The sequence below is a fragment of the Gymnoscopelus braueri genome, assembly GCF_963280865.1.
Source record: "Gymnoscopelus braueri genome assembly, chromosome: 7".
Classification (NCBI taxonomy): domain Eukaryota; kingdom Metazoa; phylum Chordata; class Actinopteri; order Myctophiformes; family Myctophidae; genus Gymnoscopelus; species Gymnoscopelus braueri.
Window position 1 is genome coordinate 14,553,893 of NC_137608.1, and position 23,679 is coordinate 14,577,571.

A 23,679-nucleotide genomic window follows, 5' to 3' on the forward strand; every position below is an offset into this window, starting at 1 on the left:
AATAAAAGAGCCATATTTAAGCGCCCAATGCATTGTCAATGGCAATGGACATTTACAGGGGGAAAAGTACAAACTTTGGCAGGCTACTAGTCCTACATACTTACACCTAGAACCCCCATTCAAAATGTAAAATGTTCATCTTAATGTGGACATGTTTGCCTGAAAAGGAATCTTTGAAATGTTTCATAATTTTAGAATTGTACTCCTTTAAAAGTTCAGAGATTTATAATGGAGGCCGATGGAAGAGTTTGGGACCTAAAAAAAAAACTTTCACCTAGAAACTCCATTCATAGTTCAAAAATTCCACCTTACTGTGAACATGCATCCTTGAGATGTTTTACTTTGAAATGATTTGTAGTTTTTGAAATATTTAACTTTAAGCGCCCAATGCATTGTCAATGGCAATGGACATTTAAAGGGGAAAAAAGTGCAAACTTTGGCAGGCTTGGCCTGGCAAGCCATAAATCCCAGGTTCGATCCCAGGCCTCAGCAATGTGTCAAAGTGTCCCTCAACAAGACATTAGTTCACCCAAAAATTACTTATTTTCAATAAATGACACACTCCATGAAGCCTTGAATTCATGGAGATTTTTTTTTTTTTGACACATTCCTGAGCACAGACTCAGACATATTGGTTAGATAGGTGGTGCCACTAGGTGTGAGGGTAGGTAGCGGCCAGAACCTGAGTCTAGTAGAACATCATCTCGATTCAAAGAACCACTTTTAGCACTATTTAGCACCATTTTTGTTTAGTGTGACATATGATCTACAGCCTCTAGATCATGTGTTTACTTGTAGACTACAGGTAAACACATTTGAACATGAAGTTGATGATCAAAGTGATAGCTTCTGTAACCTAAAGTTAGACCCTCTGTAACCACCAACAAACACAGCTGACCCCAAACGTCCATATATGACGTCCAAGTCAACCACCAACCCAGACGTCCATACAACGTCCATACGACGTCCATACGACATCCAAGCAGACCTCAGCTGCTGCGTTGCAAAAAGACATTGAAACGACGTCGCATCCAGACGCTGAAACGACGTCGCCACGACGTCCCCTCTGTATGGACGTAAAATACGTCCATACAACGGCGGCAAAAATACATTGAAACGACGTCGCCACGACGTCCATACAACGCCGATACAAACCTAACCTCGCGTCGCAGTCTTTCCACCTCGGAGGAAAAATACAAACCTGTCCGTCTGGCCCCATAGAAAAAGTACATTTTTCACTTAAGTTAAGGTAAAGTATCAATACGGCAATGTATACTCTGCTACAAGTAGAAGTCCGTATTCCAAATGTACTTGAGTAAAAGCACAAAAGTATCGGTGTTTGTCAGGTACATTATGTACCGTACATTTCTTTATTCCACTGCATTTGTTACAGATTTTTTGTCTTTATCTTTTGAAAAGGAAAATGTGACAGCAATAACAATATGGGGGGAGGGATGGGGAAAGGAAGAAAATGAAAAAATGTCTGACTGACTTCATGTCAATACTGTGAACCTAATAAAGATATTTGTTAAAAAAAAAAAAAAATCACTGCAGGGCTTTATTAACGGTACTGACAACATAATCATTCATGGGATAGTTTCATTGATGTCAGGCCTAGTGTGACATTTGCTCAATTAGTGAAAAATGTCTCCCCACTGATATAATAATAGTATTCTGTATTGTTTGTGATACAGTGGTTCTCAAACTTTGTTTTATGTGTTGTTTGTGTTGTTTCAAAACCACGTCAATTTGTCACTTTTTCCCCCTAGATAAAAAAAAAAGCAGATCTACAAGCTCACAACACACAAGTTACACATTGCGATGCGATGTGAGGTAGATTGATAGATTTGATGCTACTGTATATTAACTAACTTTGCTGGGGACCCCACTTTGAGAACCACTGGTGTAGTATTCTGTTAATTTAATATTCTTTATGAATAAATAAATAAATCCCCAGATGAAAGACTTTGTGTCATATTATGACAAAATATGGTATATCATATTTATGCTGTGTGTATAAATTGTATGTACTGTACATATATTAATAATAGCATTCTATGTTGGTGGGGAAATGTCCCTCTATGGAAATGTAATAATGTAAAAATTTAAAAATGATTAAATTAGATAACCTTTCCTGATGCTGCTGTAAACTCTGTGCTGGCCAGTGCTAATGGTTGGAATGATTGGACTATTGACTTCATTATTAGTGCAGACTATAGTAGCCTACCCTACCGACTTTATTTCTAGATAAACTTTATTTTGATGTGCTACTCCTCCCACAGTTTATTTTTCCCAATTTAGTGCCATATGTCAAAATGACCGGCTTCATTGGGAATGAAGGGCTATCATTTTGCTAAGAGATAGGTTGTATAGTTTAATTGATATTGATTTATTAGTGCATTAAATTTCCCCATACACTTTAATGGGCAAATGAAAAAACTCAAATTCAGGTATTTTTGTCTCGTAAACCGTAAAGGCTAGAGTTACAAAACGTTGAGGGAAGGTTCATAGTTTATTGCCAAATTATTGAAACAAATATTACACCAGTCAGCCTCATGGTGGCGCTATAACAGCCCACTTCACCTTTTGGCCTATAACTTTTGAACTGTAGGTTGTAAAATAAATAAAAAAATCCCATTTGCGTCTGGATAGATTTTCCGCCATTTTGAATTTTCTTCAAAACACACTTTTAGCTCCTCCTCCCACGTATTTTGTCCAAATCGGTACACATAATCTCTGGAGACATGCGATAAACATGTACGAACGGCGTTTTGATAGTCCTTACCGTTCGTCCGTAATTGGCTTCCAAAGTTAGCGGGAGTGGCCTGTTTTCCCCAGTAAACCAAAGCATTTCCACTTTGATCCATAGGGGGCGCCACGAATGCGCAAAATGTAACCGTTTAATGCAAAAACATGATTTTGGGGGGGATCAATCCTCTCAAAATGAAACGCAAGTGATCTCAGGAGTTACGTGACAATGAAATTGGCGCAGCCTCCCACGGTATTCCTCCCAGCGCATTCCTCGAGTCCCGGCGGCCGCAACCCGCAACCGGCGTCGGCGCAACCACACTTTGCAATTGCCCTGAATTGCGACGCGTCTAGTTTTATCAGACATAACCCCCCTGTCTTAAGTTTGAATCGATGGCTGTTTTAATTTTTTATTGAGAGGCATATGAACCAGTATTTTTTTTTTAAAAATATCACCAGTTTGATGTCATAGTCGTTTTAGTTGCTTTTTGAGTTGTTGTTGAGTTTTGGACCCAGAACCTTTCGGTTTATAAACCCCTGACCTTATTGCTTGTGCCACGCTGGCATGGAAGATGCAGCCAGAGCAGCCTAGATTGCAGCGCCTTCTGTCTTAACCTTACCAGGTCGGTCTGCCTTCGACTCATCTGATTGGACACGGACAGAGGGGGAAAAGCAGCAACGGTCTCGAGCATTAATCTGCTTCAAATACACTTTTTCTCCACTTACGCATAAGAAAGCTGAGCAATGCCAACAAAACGCTCCGTTCCCATTGAAAACCATTGCAAAAAGACGGCCACATAGTCAGACACAAAGTTTTGGTGTGACCGTCGCTTGATGGTGGTCTTGAACCACAACCATGTGCTTACAAACCATTGATCGCAGCTCTCGTGCCACAGAGGCATGGAAGATGCAAGTGAGCACGAAATACTAAACATTGTAGAATTTAGATGGAGAGTGGAAATGTGAAAATGGTGGTCTTAAACCCCAAACCACTGACACAGCTGGCTGGCACGAGAGCTGTGTCAGAAGCATAGAAGATGCAACTGTGAACTAAATACGTTACAAATTTAGCTGGGGACCCCTTGGAACCCCCTCAAGGACCCCTGGGGGTCCCCGGAACCCCTGCAATAGAGCATTTAGTTTTCAGCTAGCAATCAATCTGTCGCTTGGTAAAAGACAACTTCAGTGCAAAGATACAAATGAGACTGGTACAGGTTATTTAAGAGTTTGGGTATTTCGTAATTTTTGTTTTTATTAACAAGTGTATCCCTTTGATAGGATTGTATGCTTCTTTAGGTCAGCAATGCCCCCAAAACATACTGTACACATTATACAAGGGAAACCACGATTCAGGCAAAAAAAAAAAAAGAAAACAAAAAAATCTTTTTAAATTATAATACAGTCTTGAGGAAAAAATATAAATAACTTTTTTTTTTCTTCTCTGGTTGAGCTCACTCTATGGTACAGACATAATAATAAATAGATCGGGTCTGACATCACTCAGCGGATCTATGAATCATCTCTCTACGAGTCCATTTGTGTAGCAGCATTAGAGCAAAAAACAAGCCAATGGAAACGAGACCTCCCGTTTCCCTGGAAAACCTTTTACGAATCCCCAAATCGTCGCATTAGCCCGCCCCCACCCCCCCCCATCGCAGCCAATGATAGACAGTGATATTGCATTGTGTGAGAAGAACAATCCAGGGATAATCATATCTCTGCAATGTAAATGGCAACACGTAAATGGCAATCTATCTCAAGTAAAACAAAAAAACAGGAAAAAAAAAAGGTTTACAAGCATTTCTTTTTGAAGGACCATGGGTAAAGGTGACTGACGTTGCAGCTTTGCCATGCGAGTTGCACATGCAGTGGGTTAAGTGTGAAGCACAGAGGTAAGAAAGGCATAACAACAGGTACAGTAGCTGCTGGGTTTATACGTATGGTTAAGATTCTAGGCAAGTCTATGAGCAGAGCAAAATTTCAGCACTGTTGTAGGGCTGCAATTATCTTCTTAGCGATTAGTCTATCGATTACTTTTCCGATTAATCAAACAATCGAGTAGTGTGTTTATAGTGTTAAGAAAATGTATCTAATCGACTAGCTCATGTGAGCTTGTAGATCAGCTATTTTCATTTTTTTTCTCTCTTTTCATCGATTTTATTAAGATCGATTTATACCGATATTAACTGTTGCAGCCCTACACTGTTGCCTGATTTACACTTGGTTGTGCATCGTGTCCTGCATGGAAAATAGGGAGATATATAAGCTCACACGCGTTGTGTGCTTGTAGATCTGCTATTTTTCAGCACACGACCACTGGCTCGCCAAGCCAAGAGTAATAATAGGGCTTTGTTTCTTCAGCGAGGCGGCGGCAGCGATTCTTCCTTCGCAAAGGGAGATCAGAGGCATAACGTCGGTCTCTGTTGGGTGGAAACCTCATATGTCCAAAACTGTTACTTTTCAGGATTCAAATTCAAAAGCAGCAGATCAACAAGCTCAAATCGCGTCGCGATTACGAGCTTGTGGGCGTTAATTTACGGAGAAAAAAAAACACAAAAAGTTAGAATTATGAAGATAAGAGGTTTCTGCTCGACAGCAACGATAATAAGGGAAGCAGCACCTGCACAAGGACCAGCGCAAGTCTATAGAGGAGTCTCCTCCTGCTGGAGATTTGTACAACCGACAAGCACACTCCCCCCTAACGCAATGGCTGAAGGAGACACACTTACGGAACACAGAAGTGTGGCGCAATTTAAGCGGAAATGCAGTTTTTCTTTATTTTTTCTACACGCATACGTATCGTGTAAGGGGTGGGTGGATACGGTGCTTTAATAGAAAACACAATACTACTGGCGCTTGATTGTCTGAGACAGAAATAAGAAAAATACTCGGCTGACAAGTGCTAAAAGGAAGCAGGAAGTAGAAGCGAGAGTTTTACGGCACAAACCTGGCTATAACAGACTGAAGGTTGGGGTGGGGGGAATGCACCAGGGAGGGCCTTGGGTAGTTTTAACAACGACAACAAAAAAATAAACAGAAAATAAAAACAACAGGACCCTCTGTAGTGTTTTGTTTCATTAAGTGGGAGGGGAGGAGAAGAGAGTATGAGGTCCAAGAAAATCACTGGGTTGACACAACATGCCTTATTAATTTCGTTACATAAAACACCACCTCTGGAAAGAGATAAAATGTTGATTTTTTGTTTGTTTTCTGTCTTTTTTTTCTCCTGTTATACGTTTTTTTTTTTTACACAGCGTCAGTCTTGGTCTTAGTGATCCAGCTTGTCCGTAAGCAAAAAAAGTCCCACGTATTATTGAGTGTTGCTTCTTGAGATTGCCACATGTCCTTCTGAAGACAGCATTTGGTTAAACTGCTCCCCTCTCCTCTTGTTCCTTTTACAACAGTCTGAAACAGCATTAGGCGTGTTGAGTTACAAAAAAAAAAAAAAAAAAAAAAAAAAAAACTTTGTTAATAGACGTGGAGATAATTTTGTTTACAGCTCTCGTTTGCTGGAAGAAACGCGAACGACGGCCACCCTTCCTCTTCTCTTTCCCTTGGCCATGCCCGTCTCCCCTTGTTATTCAAAGTGACACAAACATGAACCAAATGTCTTCTCTTGCGCCTCCTTGTGGCCTTAATCTTTCTTTCAGTCACTCTAGTCTTTTTGTGTTGTGGTAGTAGTAAAGGTCGGAAGGAGGAGGGTGCAGAGGAGAGGTGGGGAGGTGATCAGGATTCTGCAGGAGGGTCGCCGTCCTCTTCTACGGGGTTTGGGGGCGGGGTCAAGATGATCTCCGCCTCCTCGTACATCTGAAAACACATGGCAGCGTGTGACGCACAGCGAATGGTACACTCAAGAGGCAAAGAAATTAGCAGTGGTGAGCAAAGTATATACTCGAGTAAATAAGTATAATTAGGTATGAATTATGAACCCCAGGAATTGTCTGAAATTTTCTGAGGTTTTCAGAAATTATGAAATAATAGTAAAAATTACAGATCTACAAGCTATTTGAAATAGGGCTTAAGTGGTTAACTCAATAATTTGGGTCCCAAGAGTCCCATCCTAGAAATCAGTCAAAAGTACTATATTTCTATTAAAAAATGTAGCGGAATGAAAGTCATTAGCTTGAAAAAAATAAATAAAAAATACTCCAAAAAAATCCTTAAGTACAGTACTCAAGTAAATGTACTTATGATACTGTCCACCACTGGAAATGAGGGGATGAGGGAGGGAGGAAAAAGAAAGAGAAAGAAAGAAAGAAGGATCTCTCACTGGCGTGAAGTGCACATCCTGGAAGAGCTCCTGGATGAAGCGTCTGGAGGCGAGGCGAAACATGCAGTGGGCCAGGAGGTGGGAAACCTCCGAGTACAGGCAGATGTCATCGAACGCATAGGGAAACTTCTCCTTTATCCTGGAGGGGTAGAAAATAAAGAGAATATATCGTCTCTGTCGGGTGGAAACCTCATACTGTATGTCCAAAACGGTTACTTTTCAGGATTCAAATAAAGAAATAGCAGACATATCAGATCTACAAGATCAAAACGCGTAGTTTTGCGCCGCATTTCGAGCTTGCAGATCTGGTACTTTTGTGTGACACTGTAGTATGATCAAATAGGGCATTACTTAACACATTGAGTGCCAGGTTTTTTTTTAAAACAGGGTACAGTCAGTGCCTGGATTTTTAACCATTTTTGAACCTTTTTCAAGTAGTCACAAAATATTTTCAGTGATCACCGTCCTCACGGTGATCCCCTCATTACACACATATAGGTCTCGTACAATCGGGGGAAAACAATTAAAAACATTAGGTAATCTGTTCCATAGTTGCAGCCAGTTGAAAATAGTCGAAAATACATAATTTAAAAAAAAAGTACACAAGAGCCGAGATACAGGCTTTTGAAGTTAACCAGGAAGTGGATTGGAGTCTAAATCTTCGAAAAATGATATCTCCTGGTGCTGTGAAGGAAAAAAGTAAAAAAAAAATCATAACCGTTTTTGGCACACAACGCATGGCTTCTCAAAAACGGTCCGGACCGTTTTTGGCACTCAATGTGTTAAATATATAAGTGATGTAGTGAGGTGTAAGGTCATATATATGGATTAAAAAACTAAATAAAATCTCAAGAAAATGTTTGTTAGTCCTAATCTGCATCTTTCTTAACAGCATGAAAGAAGCCCTACACACTAGCGCTGTGTTTCCTAAACTATTAGCACGATATGTAAAAATGTGAGCTTGTAGATTATTGTCGGTTCCAAAAACGTAAACAATTTGTGCAAAACTTTGAAACAGCATATGTGGGGGGTTACATATCATTTTGGGTGGTCCTTGACATGGAAAAGTTGGAGCACCACTGATATAGCAACATACTGGTGGGATTTAGAAAACATCTTTAGATATGTATTTGACTGCGGACGCCCATCTCAAAATGTTTTCTTCCAGGGACCACCACAGAAGCAAAGATTTGAGTTTCAAATGTCTGCTTTAAAAATACATGTATTCAAAGATTTGCACAAATGTTCAAGATTTTTCAAAAATAGCAGATCTACAAGCTACAAAGCACTATGAGCTATAGTATATCTGCAATTTTTTAATAGCCCAGAGAAATCTTAAAATGACAGATGCGTTCCCGGATTGAAGCGGTTAAATCCATGCATATAAGATAAGGTAATGCAACAGCACGTGGCAGATGTTTGCAAAGTTGCGATGAGTGTGAGTGGCCTTACGTTAGCAGCCCGGTCTCATGGCCTTTGGTTCCTACTGAGGAGCTGAGGTTGACAATGAGACGAAGCACCTCCTTCCTCAGCAGAATGCGGCAGGCGGGGCCGTCTTCTGATATCGACTTGCCTGATAAAACAACAAAACCACACAGATTAGAATAGAACAGTGGTTCTCAACCTGAGGGCCGATGGCTCACTGGTGGGCCGTGAGGATATTGCAAGTGGGCCACCAAAATAATTGCCAAAACTTTGTGCTGCGCTGCGAGCTTGTACATCTGTTATTTTTGAAATTTTTAAAAAAGTCTTGAAAGTGTTGCGAACTACTGATTTAGAGGGTATTTGTAGAATCGGCCTCAGATCTTAACACATTGCCTGCCAAAGACGCAGATCTGCGTTCTATTTAATTAATCACTTGCCCGCCAAGAACGCAGATCTGCATTCTATTATCTTTTTTATTTTTTATTTTAATTTTTATTCCCCAAGGGGCGCCCTAACAGCTTTGGAATGATCGATCGTCACTCAGAGAAGAAGTACCGTAGTCGGATGTGACGTCATTCCAAAAAAACAGACATCCATCCATCCATTTTTAGAAAAACACTCCTAACTCAGTTTCTTTTTTTTGCATTGAAAACCACCCGTTTTTAACCAAAATGGCTGCTCGTGGTTGGAATGTTATTGTCCCAGTGGATACACGGATCCCTCCGCCTACCCACGGGGACCTTTTTGTTGTTGTACACAACGTGGCTTCCACGGCGTTTCAACGATCGTCTATTTAAGGTAATTACGCTGGCAAGGGGATAAAAAACGATGTTTAATATCAAGGCGGCAGGCGGGTAATGTGTTAATGGGTTTAATGTAATGTTAAATCTACGTGCAGTCTCACCTATGACGATGTCACTGGGTCTGGGGGTGGGCGTACTGCACACGGAGCCCTGTGACACGGCTGCATCGCTGCAGCCCGACACCCCGGAGAACTTGGACTGAGGCATCACCTCCAGACGATGGCCACTCTGTCCCCCCCACGATGGGAAATCAACGTAGTCTAGGAAAGCACAAGTTAAGGTTTAGACTTGTTACTTAAATCAGCCTTTTTCAGTTGAAAATCTAGCGACACTTTAAAGGCCTGACATTGGTGCAGGAACACTCAGCGGGGAATTTGGACAAGGGATGTCAAAAATGTATAGTTTTGAAATGAGCCAATATCATTATTATTATCATTATTATTATTATAACCACTGGTGTAGACGGCTGTGTCCGACTGCATGCGACGTCTACCTGTGTTGCGAGTGTGTGTGCTGTTGATCTGTGGCTGCGTGGGGTATCCCAGAATGATGGCTCCCACACAGTAGATGCAGTTTTCTTCGGTGTGTTCCTGCAGGCCCGTCTCCTCTGGGCCCAGACCGTGGTTCTGGCCTTCCCCCCGGGTGCCGATCAACTCGGATATGCTGAACTGCTGCCTCAGCGGTGGGATAGTGGGACGGTCTACACAGGAGGGGACAAGGGGACATTTATGAGTTCCTCATAAATATGCATGTCATTCACATATTTTAGTTTTTAAGTTTGATTTTTGTGTCCTCGGTAGCTCAAGGTTCTGGGTTCAATCCCAGATCACCTACGACTCAGCGTATGAGTAGCACGGCTTGGGTAAGTAAGAGGTGAGGCAAGTACTGGGAGCTGATGGTATGTGTTGTGCTCCACCTCAGCAATCCATCTCAGGGGTCTAGCACATTGAAAAGGGGATAGACACCCCTGTTCTCAGCCAATAAAGACAATAAGCCACTCCAAACTACTTACTTACTTAATTTATGTAGCATAAGATAGAGGTCCAACATATCTTAAGGATGTTTAAGGGTCCTGGTAGAAATTGAGTGAGCACGCAAATGCACACCATTTACTTCTAATCCCTCCGAGTAGTATACTATCGTTAAAGGAGTAGTTCACCCCAAAAAAACTACTTATTTTCTATCAATTCCACACCCCATGAAGCCTTGAATTCATGGATTGTTTTTTGTTTTTGTCGCATTCCTGAGCCAATAATCTGATGACCAGCGAAGACCAGCGAAGTCTATCTGGTAGGAGACTCAAAGAGTCTCCTAATAAGCAGCCAACCGGTCATCGAATTATTGGCTTAGGAATGTGACAAAAACGAAAAAATCTCCATGAATTCAAGGCTTCATGGCGTGTGTAATCGATAGAAAATAATTCATTTTTTGGGTGAACTACTTGTTTAAGAGTAACTTTTGCTTTCAGCTTGGGCCACAGCGTGGCGGTCCAGGCACCCTAGGCTGCAATGCCAGCCTGACAGCGTGGGTTCGAGTCCCAATCCCGACGACCTTTGCTGCCTCCCCATCTCTCTCCCCATTTCCTGTAAGTCTACTTGTCCTATAAATAAAGAGCATAAAAGCCCCAAAAACTAATCTTAAAAAAAAAAAAAAAAAGCTTTCAAAATGTCTGTTTTTACGTAGCCTTTACCGTCTCCGTCGCCAAACAGGAAGCGCTTCCTCTCGTCCGAGGGCGGGCTGACTCTCTGCTGGAAGTAGGGCGCGTCCCGGATGTGGAACATGTCGTTGATGTCCATGGGCAGTGCCAGGCCGATGTAGTCGTCGTTGCAGCCGTAGGTGGCGCTGGAGACCATGGAGCGTACCGAGGAGCAGCGCTGCAAGGTGCTCTGATTGATGGGAGACAGCAGCTCCTCCTTGTCCAGGGAGGCAAAGCTCAGCGCCTTCAGGAACCTAGGGAGGGAGAGAGGAGAGGCTGGTGATGAGAGGAACCAGGGGGAGAGACTGGAGGAGGAGGGGGATGAAGGGAATAAGGAGAGCGTTGGGTACAGGATGGAGACGGAGACTTGTTGAGAATAGGGCCGTCACGATTAAGACATTTCACGACACAATTACTTTTAGGCTTTCAGACTCAAAAGGTGTTGATTTCGTCGACTAAAACTATGATGAAAAATGTTCGTCGACCACCTTTTTTCACTGACTAAACCTAAATCAAAACGAAATAAAAACTATGCTACGATGACTAAAACTATGACCAATACATTGACAATTTCGTCAACAAATAAAAACTAGACTGTTAGGGAGGGGCTCTAGTGGAGAAGAGATCCAGTAGAACTCAAACACAAGTCATTTTATGCTCGTTGGCGCTTGGGTGTTGCGCTCTGAAAATAGCAGATCTACAGGCTCACAACGCGTTGCAGCGGGACGCGTTGTGGGCTTGTAGATTTATTTTCAGCATGCAACCAAGTGTAAAATCAGTCATTACGACGCCATTACGGCCCGCCAAAATACTTTTTAGTCCACTAAATCAACTGTAGATTTAGTCGACTATAATCTTATGATATTTAGTCCACTAAAGCTAGACTAAAACTAAAACATTTCAGATGACTAAAACTAAATGAAATTTTATTCAAAAGACTATGACTAAATGAAAATGTGCTGTCAAAATCAACACTGGTCTACTACTACATCCACTAAAGGGTTTTTATCAATCCAAGCATTAAAACCCGCTGCTGCTGGCCAAAACCTATAAGCAGGAAGGATATCTGCGTGTGGAAATCATCAGCACAAGTAGCTAGTCTACATCTCTCTACAGAGGTACTACAGGATGAACACTAGTTTGGATCACCCACCGCGGTACCAGCATTTGAGACATTCTGCGGTACGGACTGGGCTTTATCATGCTGGGCTCTGGACACGTGCCCCTCCTATCATACAACCTGATAGACACAGCACGACATATACATTTAACCCTTAATTTATAACACATTTATTGGAGTAAACAGTGACTCTGTCTCCGTCAGGTCGGATCCCATGTATTTCCAGGATAACAGAGATAACACTCACAGAAAGGTTGTTATTTTGAGAGCGAAATGCCCCACAATATGAATAAATTGTTTTATTTTGATGATAACTGTTGTATAATCGCAATATTACACTCAGGGGTGGCTCAGGAGGAGGTAGAGCGGCCGCTTGGGAACAGGAAGGTTACCAGTTCGATCCCGGGCTCCCCCAGAGTTAGTGTCGAAGTGTCCTTGAGCAAGACACTGAACCCTTAATTGCTCCCGATGAGCAGGTTGGTGCCTTGCATGGTTTCCTCCGCCATCGGTGTATGAATGGGTGAATGTAATGCACAATCATTGTAAAGCGCCTTGGATAAAGGCGCTATATAAATGCACCATTTACCATGATTATTGGCACTTCAGTGATGCTTGGTCACGATAGTGACCAAGCATCACTGTCGTGCCAATAATCCCGGTAAAGCACACCCTCTTGTGTAATATTGCTTAATTCACACAGTACTACAGCTTACTTTTCTACAGGTTATTACTTTGGAACAAGCCAGTGGTACGATTAAGTGTTACTATAAGAAATAAAAGGTGTGAAGATAGAAAACGGAACAAACACAAAATTAAATGGACACTGAAGCCAATGCAAGAAGTTCTAAATAAATCATTCAACACTGCAGCGGCAACCGAAGTTCACAAGCTCACACTAAAGACAAGCAAGCCACAACTTGAAGTGAATGCCTATCACGTACAACAGTATGCATCATTCTAACACACACTAGACCTGAAACCTAGAGCCTATGGGGAGGTTTTCTATGGGAGTTCAACTACTGTATAAGAAGGCTACTGTACAACTGTATTGTGTCTCAATGGGAGAGGGAGGCACTATTAAAGGCTACTGTTAAAGTCAAGGTGAAATGAGAAATGCCCTTTAACACTTTTAGATCACATCCTGTGATGATTCCCGTCATATTGTTGTGCATCCTATGTATTTATAAATATACAGTATGCCATGGAGATTTACACTTTGTATTTTTAGATGTGTGCTTACTGTACAATAGGCTCAATAACCAATTTCAACCAATTATATCATGACATCCACCCATCAATCAGTGTTTTACTGTAATTCTCCATGTTCATTATGACACGGCCCAAATTTCAACTTTCCCAACGTCATGTCCCGCCTGCCTATCCTGTTTCACTCTGAAATACGTTACGATATGGAAGCTAGACAGTAGATACTCTTGGAAGTGGCGTTTCATCTGGACTTTAAGGGAAGGGAAGGGAAACAACCAACCGCTGGCCTTTGCACTAGCACAGGATGGGTCTACTATATCAACTAAAGTTTTTTTTATCAATCCCAAGCATTAAAAACCGCTGCTGCTGGCCAAAACCTACAAGCAGGAAGGATATCTTGCGTGTGGAAATCACCAGCACAAGCAGCTAGTCTACATCTCTCTACAGAGGCACTAACTACAGGATGAACACTAGTTTGGATCACCCACCGCGGTACCAGCATTTGAGACATTCTGCGGTACGGACTGGTATTTATGGTGCTGGGCTCTGGACACGTGCCCCTCCTATCATACAACCTGATAGACACAGCATAACATACACATTTAACCCTTCATTTGTAACACCAACAGACAGTGGGAAAAACAGTCAGACATAAAAGGCAATAATGTGTGGCTCCTGCTGTTCAGTCTACTAAGCGAAGGTTTCCCAAACTTTTCAGGCCGCGACCCTCCAAAATGATCATATTTGAACTAGGGACCCCCCAAAACAATCATATTTGAACTGAGGAACCCCCAAAATAACCATATTTGAACTGGGGACCCCCCAAAATAATCATATTTGTAATGGGGACCCCCCAAAATTATCATATTTGAACTAGGGACCCCCCCCCCCCCACCCTGACAAGCACTTGGAGTTGTAGGTATTACATTTTGTTCGATTCGGTTCCACAGATAAAAAAAAATAGCCGATCTACAAGCTCACAACGCCTCGCACTGCAAGGCGTTGTGAGCTTGTAGATCGGCTATTTTCACAACATTTGCCTCTTTCTTACGTAATATGTGACAATTTGGCCAATTTGGTATTAAAAAGGTCTTAACTCATTGAGTGCCCAAATTATTAATATCTATTTCTGGCCATTACTTTTTTCTTTTTTTTTCAAAGTAAAAAAATTGGATGGAGTGGATGGAGCTGCAAATCAAAACTTCCAACAAAAAAAAACACGTGAAACACGTTAATGGCACGTTGCACCATAGCACTAAAACAAGTGAAACACGTTAATGGCACTCAATGAGTTAAAAGTCGTTAAATTGTAACTTTAGAAATGTGCAGATACCCTGTATACGCTTATACTGTATGTTGGTTTGTTTACTGTTGAGTGAGAAAACAATTGTAGCACATTAAGCTAATCATCTACAGACCCCCCAAAATAATTCTAAGTTTGGGAGCCACTGTACTAAGCCTCCTCAAGCAGCATATATACCTTCGTGGCGTCACGCTGACTTCACTGACTTCACTGATGCTCGCGGAACTCGTCTCCGCCTCCTCTCTGACCGCATCACTGTCGTGCCAATAATCACGGTAAAGCACACCCTCATGCGTAATATGGCTATAATTCACACAGTATAACAGCTTAATCTTCTACCGGCTATTATTGCTTTGGAACAAGGCAGTGGTACGATTAAGCGTTACTATAAGAAATAAAAAGGTGTGAAAATAGAAAACAGAACAAGCACAAAATTAAATGGACACTGAAGCCAATGCCAGAAGTTCTAAATAAATCGTTCAGCTTGTGAACCGAAGTTCACAAGCTCACACTAAGGACAAGCAAGCCACAACTTGAAGAAGTGAATGCCTAGGCTATCACGTACAGTATGCATCATTCTAACACACACTAGAGCTGAAACCTAGAGCCTATGGGGCAGGTTTTCTATGGGAGTTCGACTACTGTATAAGAAGGCCACAACTGTATTGTGTCTCAATGGGAGAGGGAGGCACTATGGAGTTTAAGTCCAGGTGAAATGATAAATTCCCTTTTAACACTTTTAGACCACATCCTGTGATGATACCCGTCATATTGTTGTGCACCTAATGTATTCATAAATAGATGCCATGGAGATATACACTTTGTATTTTTAGATCAAAATAAAATCATGTTTTCTTGCTTATACAATAGGCACAATAACCAATGTCACCCAATTATATCATGACTTCCACCCATCAATAGAGGTGTGCATTGGGACTGCCCTCACAATTCAATTCCATTACAGTTCAGCAGGTAACGATTCGATTACGATTAACCTTGTAATAATTTGATTCGATTCGACGATGCATCGCGATGCATCACACTTTTCTATACTACTGCACAACATGGCAACGTTTTTATCAGTCAATACAAGCACCAGATATACTGAACAACACATACATCTGGCTGCTGCTCTGTGCAATGAGCAATATGATAATTTTTTTTATCGCGATTAATCTATGAATCAATTATTTTTGACACCACTACCCATCAATCAGTGTTTTACATGTAATTGTAGTTCTCCATGTTCCTTGTGACCAAATTTCAACTTTCCCAACATTATGTCCCGCCTGCCTATCCTGTTTCACTCTGAAATACATCACGATGTGGAAGTTAGACAGTAGATCATCTTGAAGTGGCGTTTCATCTGGACTTTAAGGGAATGGAATGGAAACAACCAACCGCTGGCCTTTGTAGCACAGGATGGGTCTACTACATCCACTAAAGGGTTTTTTATCAAGCCAAGCATTACATTCACTGCTGCTGGCCAAAACCTATAAGCAGGAAGGATATCTGCGTGTGGAAATCACCAGCACAAGTAGCTAGTCTACATCTCTCTACAGAGGCACTAACTACAGGATGAACACTAGTTTGGATCACCCACCGCGGTACCAGGATTTGAGACATTCTGCGGTACGGACTGGGATTTATGGTGCTGGGCTCTGGACACGTGCCCCTCCTATCATACAACCTGATAGACACAGCATAACATACACATTCAACCCTTCATTTGTAACACCAACAGACAGTGGGAAAAACAGTCAGACATAAAAGGCAATAATGTGTGGCTCCTGCTGTTCAGTCTACTAAGCCAAGGTTTCCCAAACTTTTCAGGCCGCGACCCTCCAAAACGATCATATTTGAACTAGGGACCCCCCAAAACAATCATATTTGAACTAGGGACCCCCCAAAACAATCATATTTGAACTAGGGACCCCCCAAAACAATCATATTTGAACTGAGGAACCCCCAAAATAACCATATTTGAACTGGGGACCCCCCAAAATAATCATATTTGTAATGGGGACCCCCCAAAATTATCATATTTGAACTAGGGACCCCCCCCCCCACCCTGACAAGCACTTGGAGTTGTAGGTATTACATTTTGTTCGATTCGATTCCACAGATAAACGTAGTGCGAGGCGTTGTGAGCTTGTAGATCGGCTATTTTCACAACATTTGCCTCTTTCTTACGTAATATGTGACAATTTGGCCAATTTGGTATTAAAAAGGTCTTAAAAGTAGTTAAATTGTAACTTTAGAAATGTGCAGATACCCTGTATACGCTTACGCTTATACTGTATGTTGGTTTGTTTACTGTTGAGTGAGAAAACAATTGTAGCACATTAAGCTAATCATCTGCAGACCCCCCAAAATAATTCCAAGTTTGGGAGCCACTGTACTAAGCCTCCTCAAGCAGCATATATACCTTTGTGGCGTCACGCTGACTTCACTGACGCTCGCGGAACTCGTCTCCGCCTCCTCCCTGACCGCATCACTGTCGTGCCAATAATCACGGTAAAGCACACCCTCATGCGTAATATGGCTATAATTCACACAGTATAACAGCTTAATCTTCTACCGGCTATTATTGCTTTGGAACAAGGCAGTGGTACGATTAAGCGTTACTATAAGAAATAAAAAGGTGTGAAAATAGAAAACAGAACAAGCACAAAATTAAATGGACACTGAAGCCAATGCCAGAAGTTCTAAATAAATCGTTCAGCTTGTGAACCGAAGTTCACAAGCTCACACTAAGGACAAGCAAGCCACAACTTGAAGAAGTGAATGCCTAGGCTATCACGTACAGTATGCATCATTCTAACACACACTAGAGCTGAAACCTAGAGCCTATGGGTCAGGTTTTCTATGGGAGTTCGACTACTGTATAAGAAGGCCACAACTGTATTGTGTCTCAATGGGAGAGGGAGGCACTATGGAGTTTAAGTCCAGGTGAAATGATAAATTCCCTTTTAACACTTTTAGACCACATCCTGTGATGATACCAGTCATATTGTTGTGCACCTAATGTATTCATAAATATATGCCATGGAGATATACACTTTGTATTTTTATATCAAAATAAAATCATGTTTTCTTGCTTACAATAGGCACAACAACCAATTTCAACGAATTATATCCACCCATCAATAGAGGTGTGCATTGGGACTGCCCTCACAATTCAATTCCATTACAGTTCAGCAGGTAACGATTCGATTACGATTAACCTTGTAATAATTTGATTCGATTCGACGATGCATCGCGATGCATCACACTTTTCTATACTACTGCACAACATGGCAACGTTTTTATCAGTCAATACAAGCACCAGATATACTGAACAACATATACATCTGGCTGCTGCTCTGTGCAATGAGCAATATGATTATTTTTTTTTCACGATTAATCTATGAATCAATTATTTTTTACACCACTACCCATCAATCAGTGTTTTACTTGTAATTGTAGTTCTCCATGTTCCTTGTGACCAAATTTCAACTTTCCCAACGTTATGTCCCGCCTGCCTATCCTGTTTCACTCTGAAATACATCACGATGTGGAAGTTAGACAGTAGATCATCTTGAAGTGGTGTTTCATCTGGACTTTAAGGGAAGGGAATGGAAACAACCAACCACTGGCCTTTGTAGCACAGGATGGGTCTACTACATCCACTAAAGGGTTTTTTATCAAGCCAAGCATTACATTCACTGCTGCTGGCCAAAACCTATAAGCAGGAAGGATAACTGCGTGTGGAAATCACCAGCACAAGCAGCTAGTCTACATCTCTCTACAGAGGCACTAACTACAGGATGAACACTAGTTTGGATCACCCACCGCGGTACCAGGATTTGAGACATTCTGCGGTACGGACTGGGATTTATGGTGCTGGGCTCTGGACACGTGCCCCTCCTATCATACAACCTGATAGATACACAGCATAACATACACATTTAACCCTTCATTTATAACACCAACAGACAGTGGAAAAACAGTCAGACAAGAAGGCAGTAAAGGCTCCTGTTTGGGCTGCGTATTTTCTACAACCTCACGATCGATACGTATCACGATACAGAGGCCACGATGCGCGTTGATTTTGAATAATGACCGCGTGTCCTACTAAATTGACTTTAGCAGAGTCCTAGACCACCCAATATATTGTGAGAAAATGGAAAGTTTCCAAAACAATTTGAAAAACTTAGTTGATAACGTTTAACCCATTAAGACCGGGAACGAATTTAAGTCACTTTAGATTTAGCTATTCAAAAATAGCAGATCTACAAGCTCATAGCGCGGCACTCTGCTATTTTTGAAAAATCGTAAAAAAATATATTTTTTTCGAAGATATAGAAAACATTTTAAGAATCGGACTTAATGGGTTAAACAAAAAGCAAGGAAATAAATAAAAATAAAAATAAATAATGTTTTGATGGATAAATGCAAAATATTTAATCATGTATATCATATGTATATATTTTTTTTTTTTTGTCGCGTCACGCATTTTCTGCCGCATCGATATGGTAGCCTCTGTATCGATACAATTATCGGCAAGGAATACGATACGATAATTGCCGTATCGATTAATTGAACCCAGCCCTAGCTCCTGCTGTTCAGTCTACTAAGCCTCCTCAAGCAGCATTACCTGCGTGGCGTCAGCCTGGAGTCCAGGCTGCCGGTCTTCATGGTGATAGTGTCGGTGAAGAGCACGTCTTTGGCGGGGGACGCCAGCGCCTCGCTGTGGGACAGCGAGGGGTGTATCCTCTGCTGCTGTAGCCGCCTGAGCGTGGCGTAGCCTAGCGCGTCACGCGGACTGGTGTACATGAAGCTGCAGTCGGCCAGGCTCTTGATGGTGGTCACCGAGGGCGACTTGAGAGACTGCGCCCGCCGGGGGAGGGTGTGCGAGGAGCCCGGCGGCACCAGGGAGACCGAGTTGGACTTGGAGACGGGCAGGTGGTTGGCGTGAGCCTGCGGCGTGAGGGAGGAGAGCGTCTTGATGGTACCGGCCGACACGACGGTGTTGAGGCTCACACAGTCCGAGGAGTCGGGCTCGGGCTCGGGGTCGTTGTGTTCGGGGTTTCCCACCGTCTCCCGGGACGGGCTGGAGCTCATGGAGCTGATCCCGCTGGTGGTGGTGTCCGTGTTAAAGCTCTGACTGCGGCTCTTGAACTGAGTCCCGCCCCCTCCGCCGCCCCCTCCCCCGCTGCCTCCCCCGTTCCCCGTCGAGGAGCCGCCGTCCCCGCCGGCGAGACGTTCTCGGCTACTCTGTTCTCTCTCGCGGCTGCTGGGGGGCTCGGCGGTACCGTTCCCTCCCAGGACCTCGAGCGCCAGACCCCCGGAGCCTCCCGACACCATGCCCCCGGCCCGTGTCAGGCGCCCGTCGGCCAGCTGCTCGTCGGAGCTGTCTCTGGTACCCACAAACGACGTCTCCAGGCTAACGGTGGGGCTCTTGGGCATGCCCCTGCCGTTATACACGGGGGTGAAGACGTCCCCCTGGCAGTAGATGGAGGGCTCCGTCACCGTCCTGTTCCGCCGCATGCCCCCCGTCTTGAGCTCCGTCGGGGTGCGGGAGCCGGACGGAGCCTTGGGGTCGCTGGTGGAGCGCAGCTTCTTGCTGGGGAGGGACAGGGAGTTGAGGAAGCGGTTGCGCACGAAGCGTGTGGAGGCGAGGATGGTGAACGGGCTGCGGTCCTTGATGGGCTTGGAGCGATAGTGGCCGGTGTCGTCCGACTGGTCCAGGATGTCGCATTTGTCATCGTCCAGGATGTACATGCCTGAGGACAAAGGAGTGTGTGACAGTTAATACGTAGGATTAGGGGTGCAACAATTTATCGAACTAGTTTTTTAGTAACACTGTTGTACGACAAAGTATAAAACAGAACTTAAGTGATTGATCAGACCAGACAAATCTATTCACTTATTTTCTCGTTTATTCGTAAATCAATATCAACACGCTTCTTGATTATTCATCAATCGGAAACGTAATCAATAGAATAATCACTAAGAAAATGATTTATAGTTGCAGCCCTTCAAAAACACCACACCGCTTTCTAATAGCCGTTAGAAGAGGATCCACATTAGCCTGACACTCAAGCCTGAATTTTCATTTCGTTTCACTCCATTATTCAGCCTGAAAGCCCTCTCAGTGCAGCCGTTTTTCTGAGATGGGGGCGTGGCCAAAGTGGGACTCTTTGGGCGATTGGTTCATGCTGGATTATCCTTGATCCCGATTGGGTCGTTTAGATTTTGCAAACGAGAAAACCCAAACCTTCTACAGCGTCACCAGACCCTGAATGCGAGGCTAGCGATTTCAGGGGCTGGAGCCAGGCTAGATCCACAGGTGATGAGCCTGAGAGACAGAGTAAACTTCTCAACCACAGAGAACACAAACTCAATACAAAAATGAACTATAATAATAAAGCTTAGGTTAAAAAGCAGAGTTTTTCTAGTAGCTGGGAGCTTCCTCTCAATGAACCTACAGCTGATAATAATATGGCCCACTCACAGTGTAAGGGTTAGGGTTAGGAACTGTAAAGTAAAGTAACTAAGTACATTTACTCAAGTACTGTGCTTAAGTAAAATTTTGAGGTACTTTTACTTCAATGGAGTATTTCCAATTTTCAGTACTTTTACTTCTACTCCACTACATCTCACAGGCAAATATTGTACTTGTTTACTCCACTACAATTATTTGAAAACTTTAGTTACTAGTTACTTTGTAGATTTAGATTATCATTATACAAAAGATACATTAACCACTTCAGCGGCCTCATGTATACTTTGGCTATTTGAAAATGTCAGATCTAACGTGAGCTTGTAGATCTGCTATTTTCAAAATATTTATTTTTTACATTTTAAACACTTGCCAAATGGGACATGATATGCATAAGGAGTACTTTTACATTTGGTGTTTTAAGTACATTTTGATGCCAATACTTTTGTACTTTAACTCAAGTATATTTTTAATACCGGACTTTAACTTGTAACCAAGAATTTCTACATTGCGTTATTGATACTTTTACTTAAGTAAAAAAAATGTAGTATTCCTTCCACCACTGCCTACTCACTGGGTTGAGACTCGCTCTCGCTGTTGTGTCGGGAGCTGGTGGACTCTGAGTTTAGGCTGAGCGTGCTCGGTACGGAGGAGAGTTCGGAGACCAGCTGCGTGTCGACCTCGTCCGGAGTGACAGGCCACAGCGTCCTGCGACTGTGCCTGACCGTGTCCCAGCCATACTGTTTCAACACCTCACAGCCCTGCCTCGTCTTGGAGATCACACCCAGCACGTACACACATGTCCTGGAGAGTACAGGAGAAGAGTGATACAAAACATACAAACTTCCAACCTATCAAAAGAATTCAAATGAACTCAAGAAATTAGTGATTTAACAGTTCTTGACATGCATTAATGGGATAGTTCACCCCCAAAATGACTTTTTTTCTTTCGATTAGTCACCCCATGGAGACTTGAATTCATGGATATATTTTTGTTTTTGTCACATTCCTAAGCCAATAATTTGATGACCGGCAGTGGTTCCGGGTGTCTCCTACCGGAACCGCTGCCTACCGGTCCGCTGGTCATCAAAATATGGGCGTAGGAATGCAACAAAAACTACAAAATATCCATGAATTAAAGTCTCCATGGGGTGACTAATCGAAAGAAAAAACAATGAACTATCCCTTTAAGAAATATTTCTCAGTATCTTACTATGTTTTTCCAGAATATCTCACCAAAAAGTCTCACCAATAACATCTGTGTTTTCAGTTATTAATAAGCAATAATCTACCACAGGCCAGCAGGCCAGGTTGACCATGATCTTCTGGTCAACCAAATACAAATTGTGAACCAACATCCCTAAATTCCACTGAGAGAGAGAGAGCAGAAAGCTCTTACCCTCGTACGGATAACACGTCGCAGTGCTGAGCCAACGCCAGAATGTCAGGAATCACGTTCTCCTCCTGGAGGAGATTCAGACCCCAGTTTGAAGAGCCGATGTTACCCTACGAGAATGAAAAGAGACACGCCGTTTAAATCTCAAATCTGAAAACACATTACCCGACGTGTCCAGTGAGAACACAACTAGAGATGTACCCATATTTTTTTGTCCTTCCCCGAAACAGATACTCATAACTTGCGTTATCAGTCGATACAGAGTACCGATCCGATAACAGTGTGTAATAAATAAAAAAAACTAGGACAGTGGTTCTCAAAGAGGGGTCATGGGACTCTCAGGGATCCTTGAGGGGGTTCCAAATGGACCCTTACAGGTCCCCCTTATGAAAAAAAAAAAAAAGTTTGAGAACCACTGATCTAGAAAAAGATAAAAATTCCAGTAATAATTGTTAAAGTGCAGCTACAAGTTAGTAAAATAATAATGTATATATTACAGTAAAAGTATAAAACAGTAGTGCAACATCAACTGATGCATTCAAATATATATATATAATTACTGTAAATGAAATATCATCGCTGTGATAAATTATGTGGTATGGGAATGGCATAGACACCAGCCGATACCGACACCAGCATTTTAGGCAGTATCGGCAGCTTTTCGGATACTGGTATCGGTATCGGAACAACTCTAAAACACAACTGACAGGTGACGTTACTGACCAGGGCCCAAAGTGCAGCCTTCAGTTGTTTGATTCCCTCCCAGGTGTCCAGCATCGGGGAGCGAACCGTATAGCTGAGGTCAGGAACCACGCTCTGGATATGACACACCACAAAGAAGACAAGACTGTTAGCCTGGACCTCCAGAACCAAGCTCTACCCCAAACCTTGTGATGGACTCCTTCTTTAAGCTGGACTAAAACTGTCCTGTACAGGAACGCTTGTCACAAAGCCATCAAAGAGTCGTTTTTTGACCTTTTGTAGCACAGTACACAATGTATTACTATTACTATTATTATTATTATTATTATTATTAATTAGTGATTTGTACAGTAGCTGTGTGAAATAAGCCCAAGCAATTACCTGAGCCTCCAGTAGATGGCAGCCTGTCTTGTCATGGACAAGCTGACCATACAAGTGCACAGGAAGATAGACATTTGGTCTTTGTAACCTGGGAAAAACAACAAGAGTTATCAGAAACAGTATCACACATAATAATAAACCT

At 42.5% G+C, this 23,679-nt stretch overlaps 1 protein-coding gene across 1 annotated transcript in view; it reads right to left on the minus strand.

Annotated features, from left to right (window-relative positions):
- Positions 1-4,407: 4,407 nt before the first annotated feature.
- Positions 4,408-23,679, minus strand: part of LOC308088561 (rapamycin-insensitive companion of mTOR-like) — a 44,922-nt gene continuing 25,650 nt past the window's right edge. Inside the window, exons 27-37 of the mRNA XM_080433051.1 lie at positions 23,538-23,625; positions 23,178-23,270; positions 22,458-22,564; positions 21,633-21,862; positions 19,211-20,339; positions 10,937-11,196; positions 9,740-9,946; positions 9,348-9,506; positions 8,471-8,591; positions 7,019-7,157; positions 4,408-6,555 (exon numbers count right to left, since the gene is read on the minus strand). Of these exons, the coding sequence (XP_080289177.1) occupies positions 6,475-6,555; positions 7,019-7,157; positions 8,471-8,591; positions 9,348-9,506; positions 9,740-9,946; positions 10,937-11,196; positions 19,211-20,339; positions 21,633-21,862; positions 22,458-22,564; positions 23,178-23,270; positions 23,538-23,625 (2,614 nt within the window). The 3' untranslated portion in view covers positions 4,408-6,474. The remainder of the gene's footprint in view (positions 6,556-7,018; positions 7,158-8,470; positions 8,592-9,347; positions 9,507-9,739; positions 9,947-10,936; positions 11,197-19,210; positions 20,340-21,632; positions 21,863-22,457; positions 22,565-23,177; positions 23,271-23,537; positions 23,626-23,679) is intronic.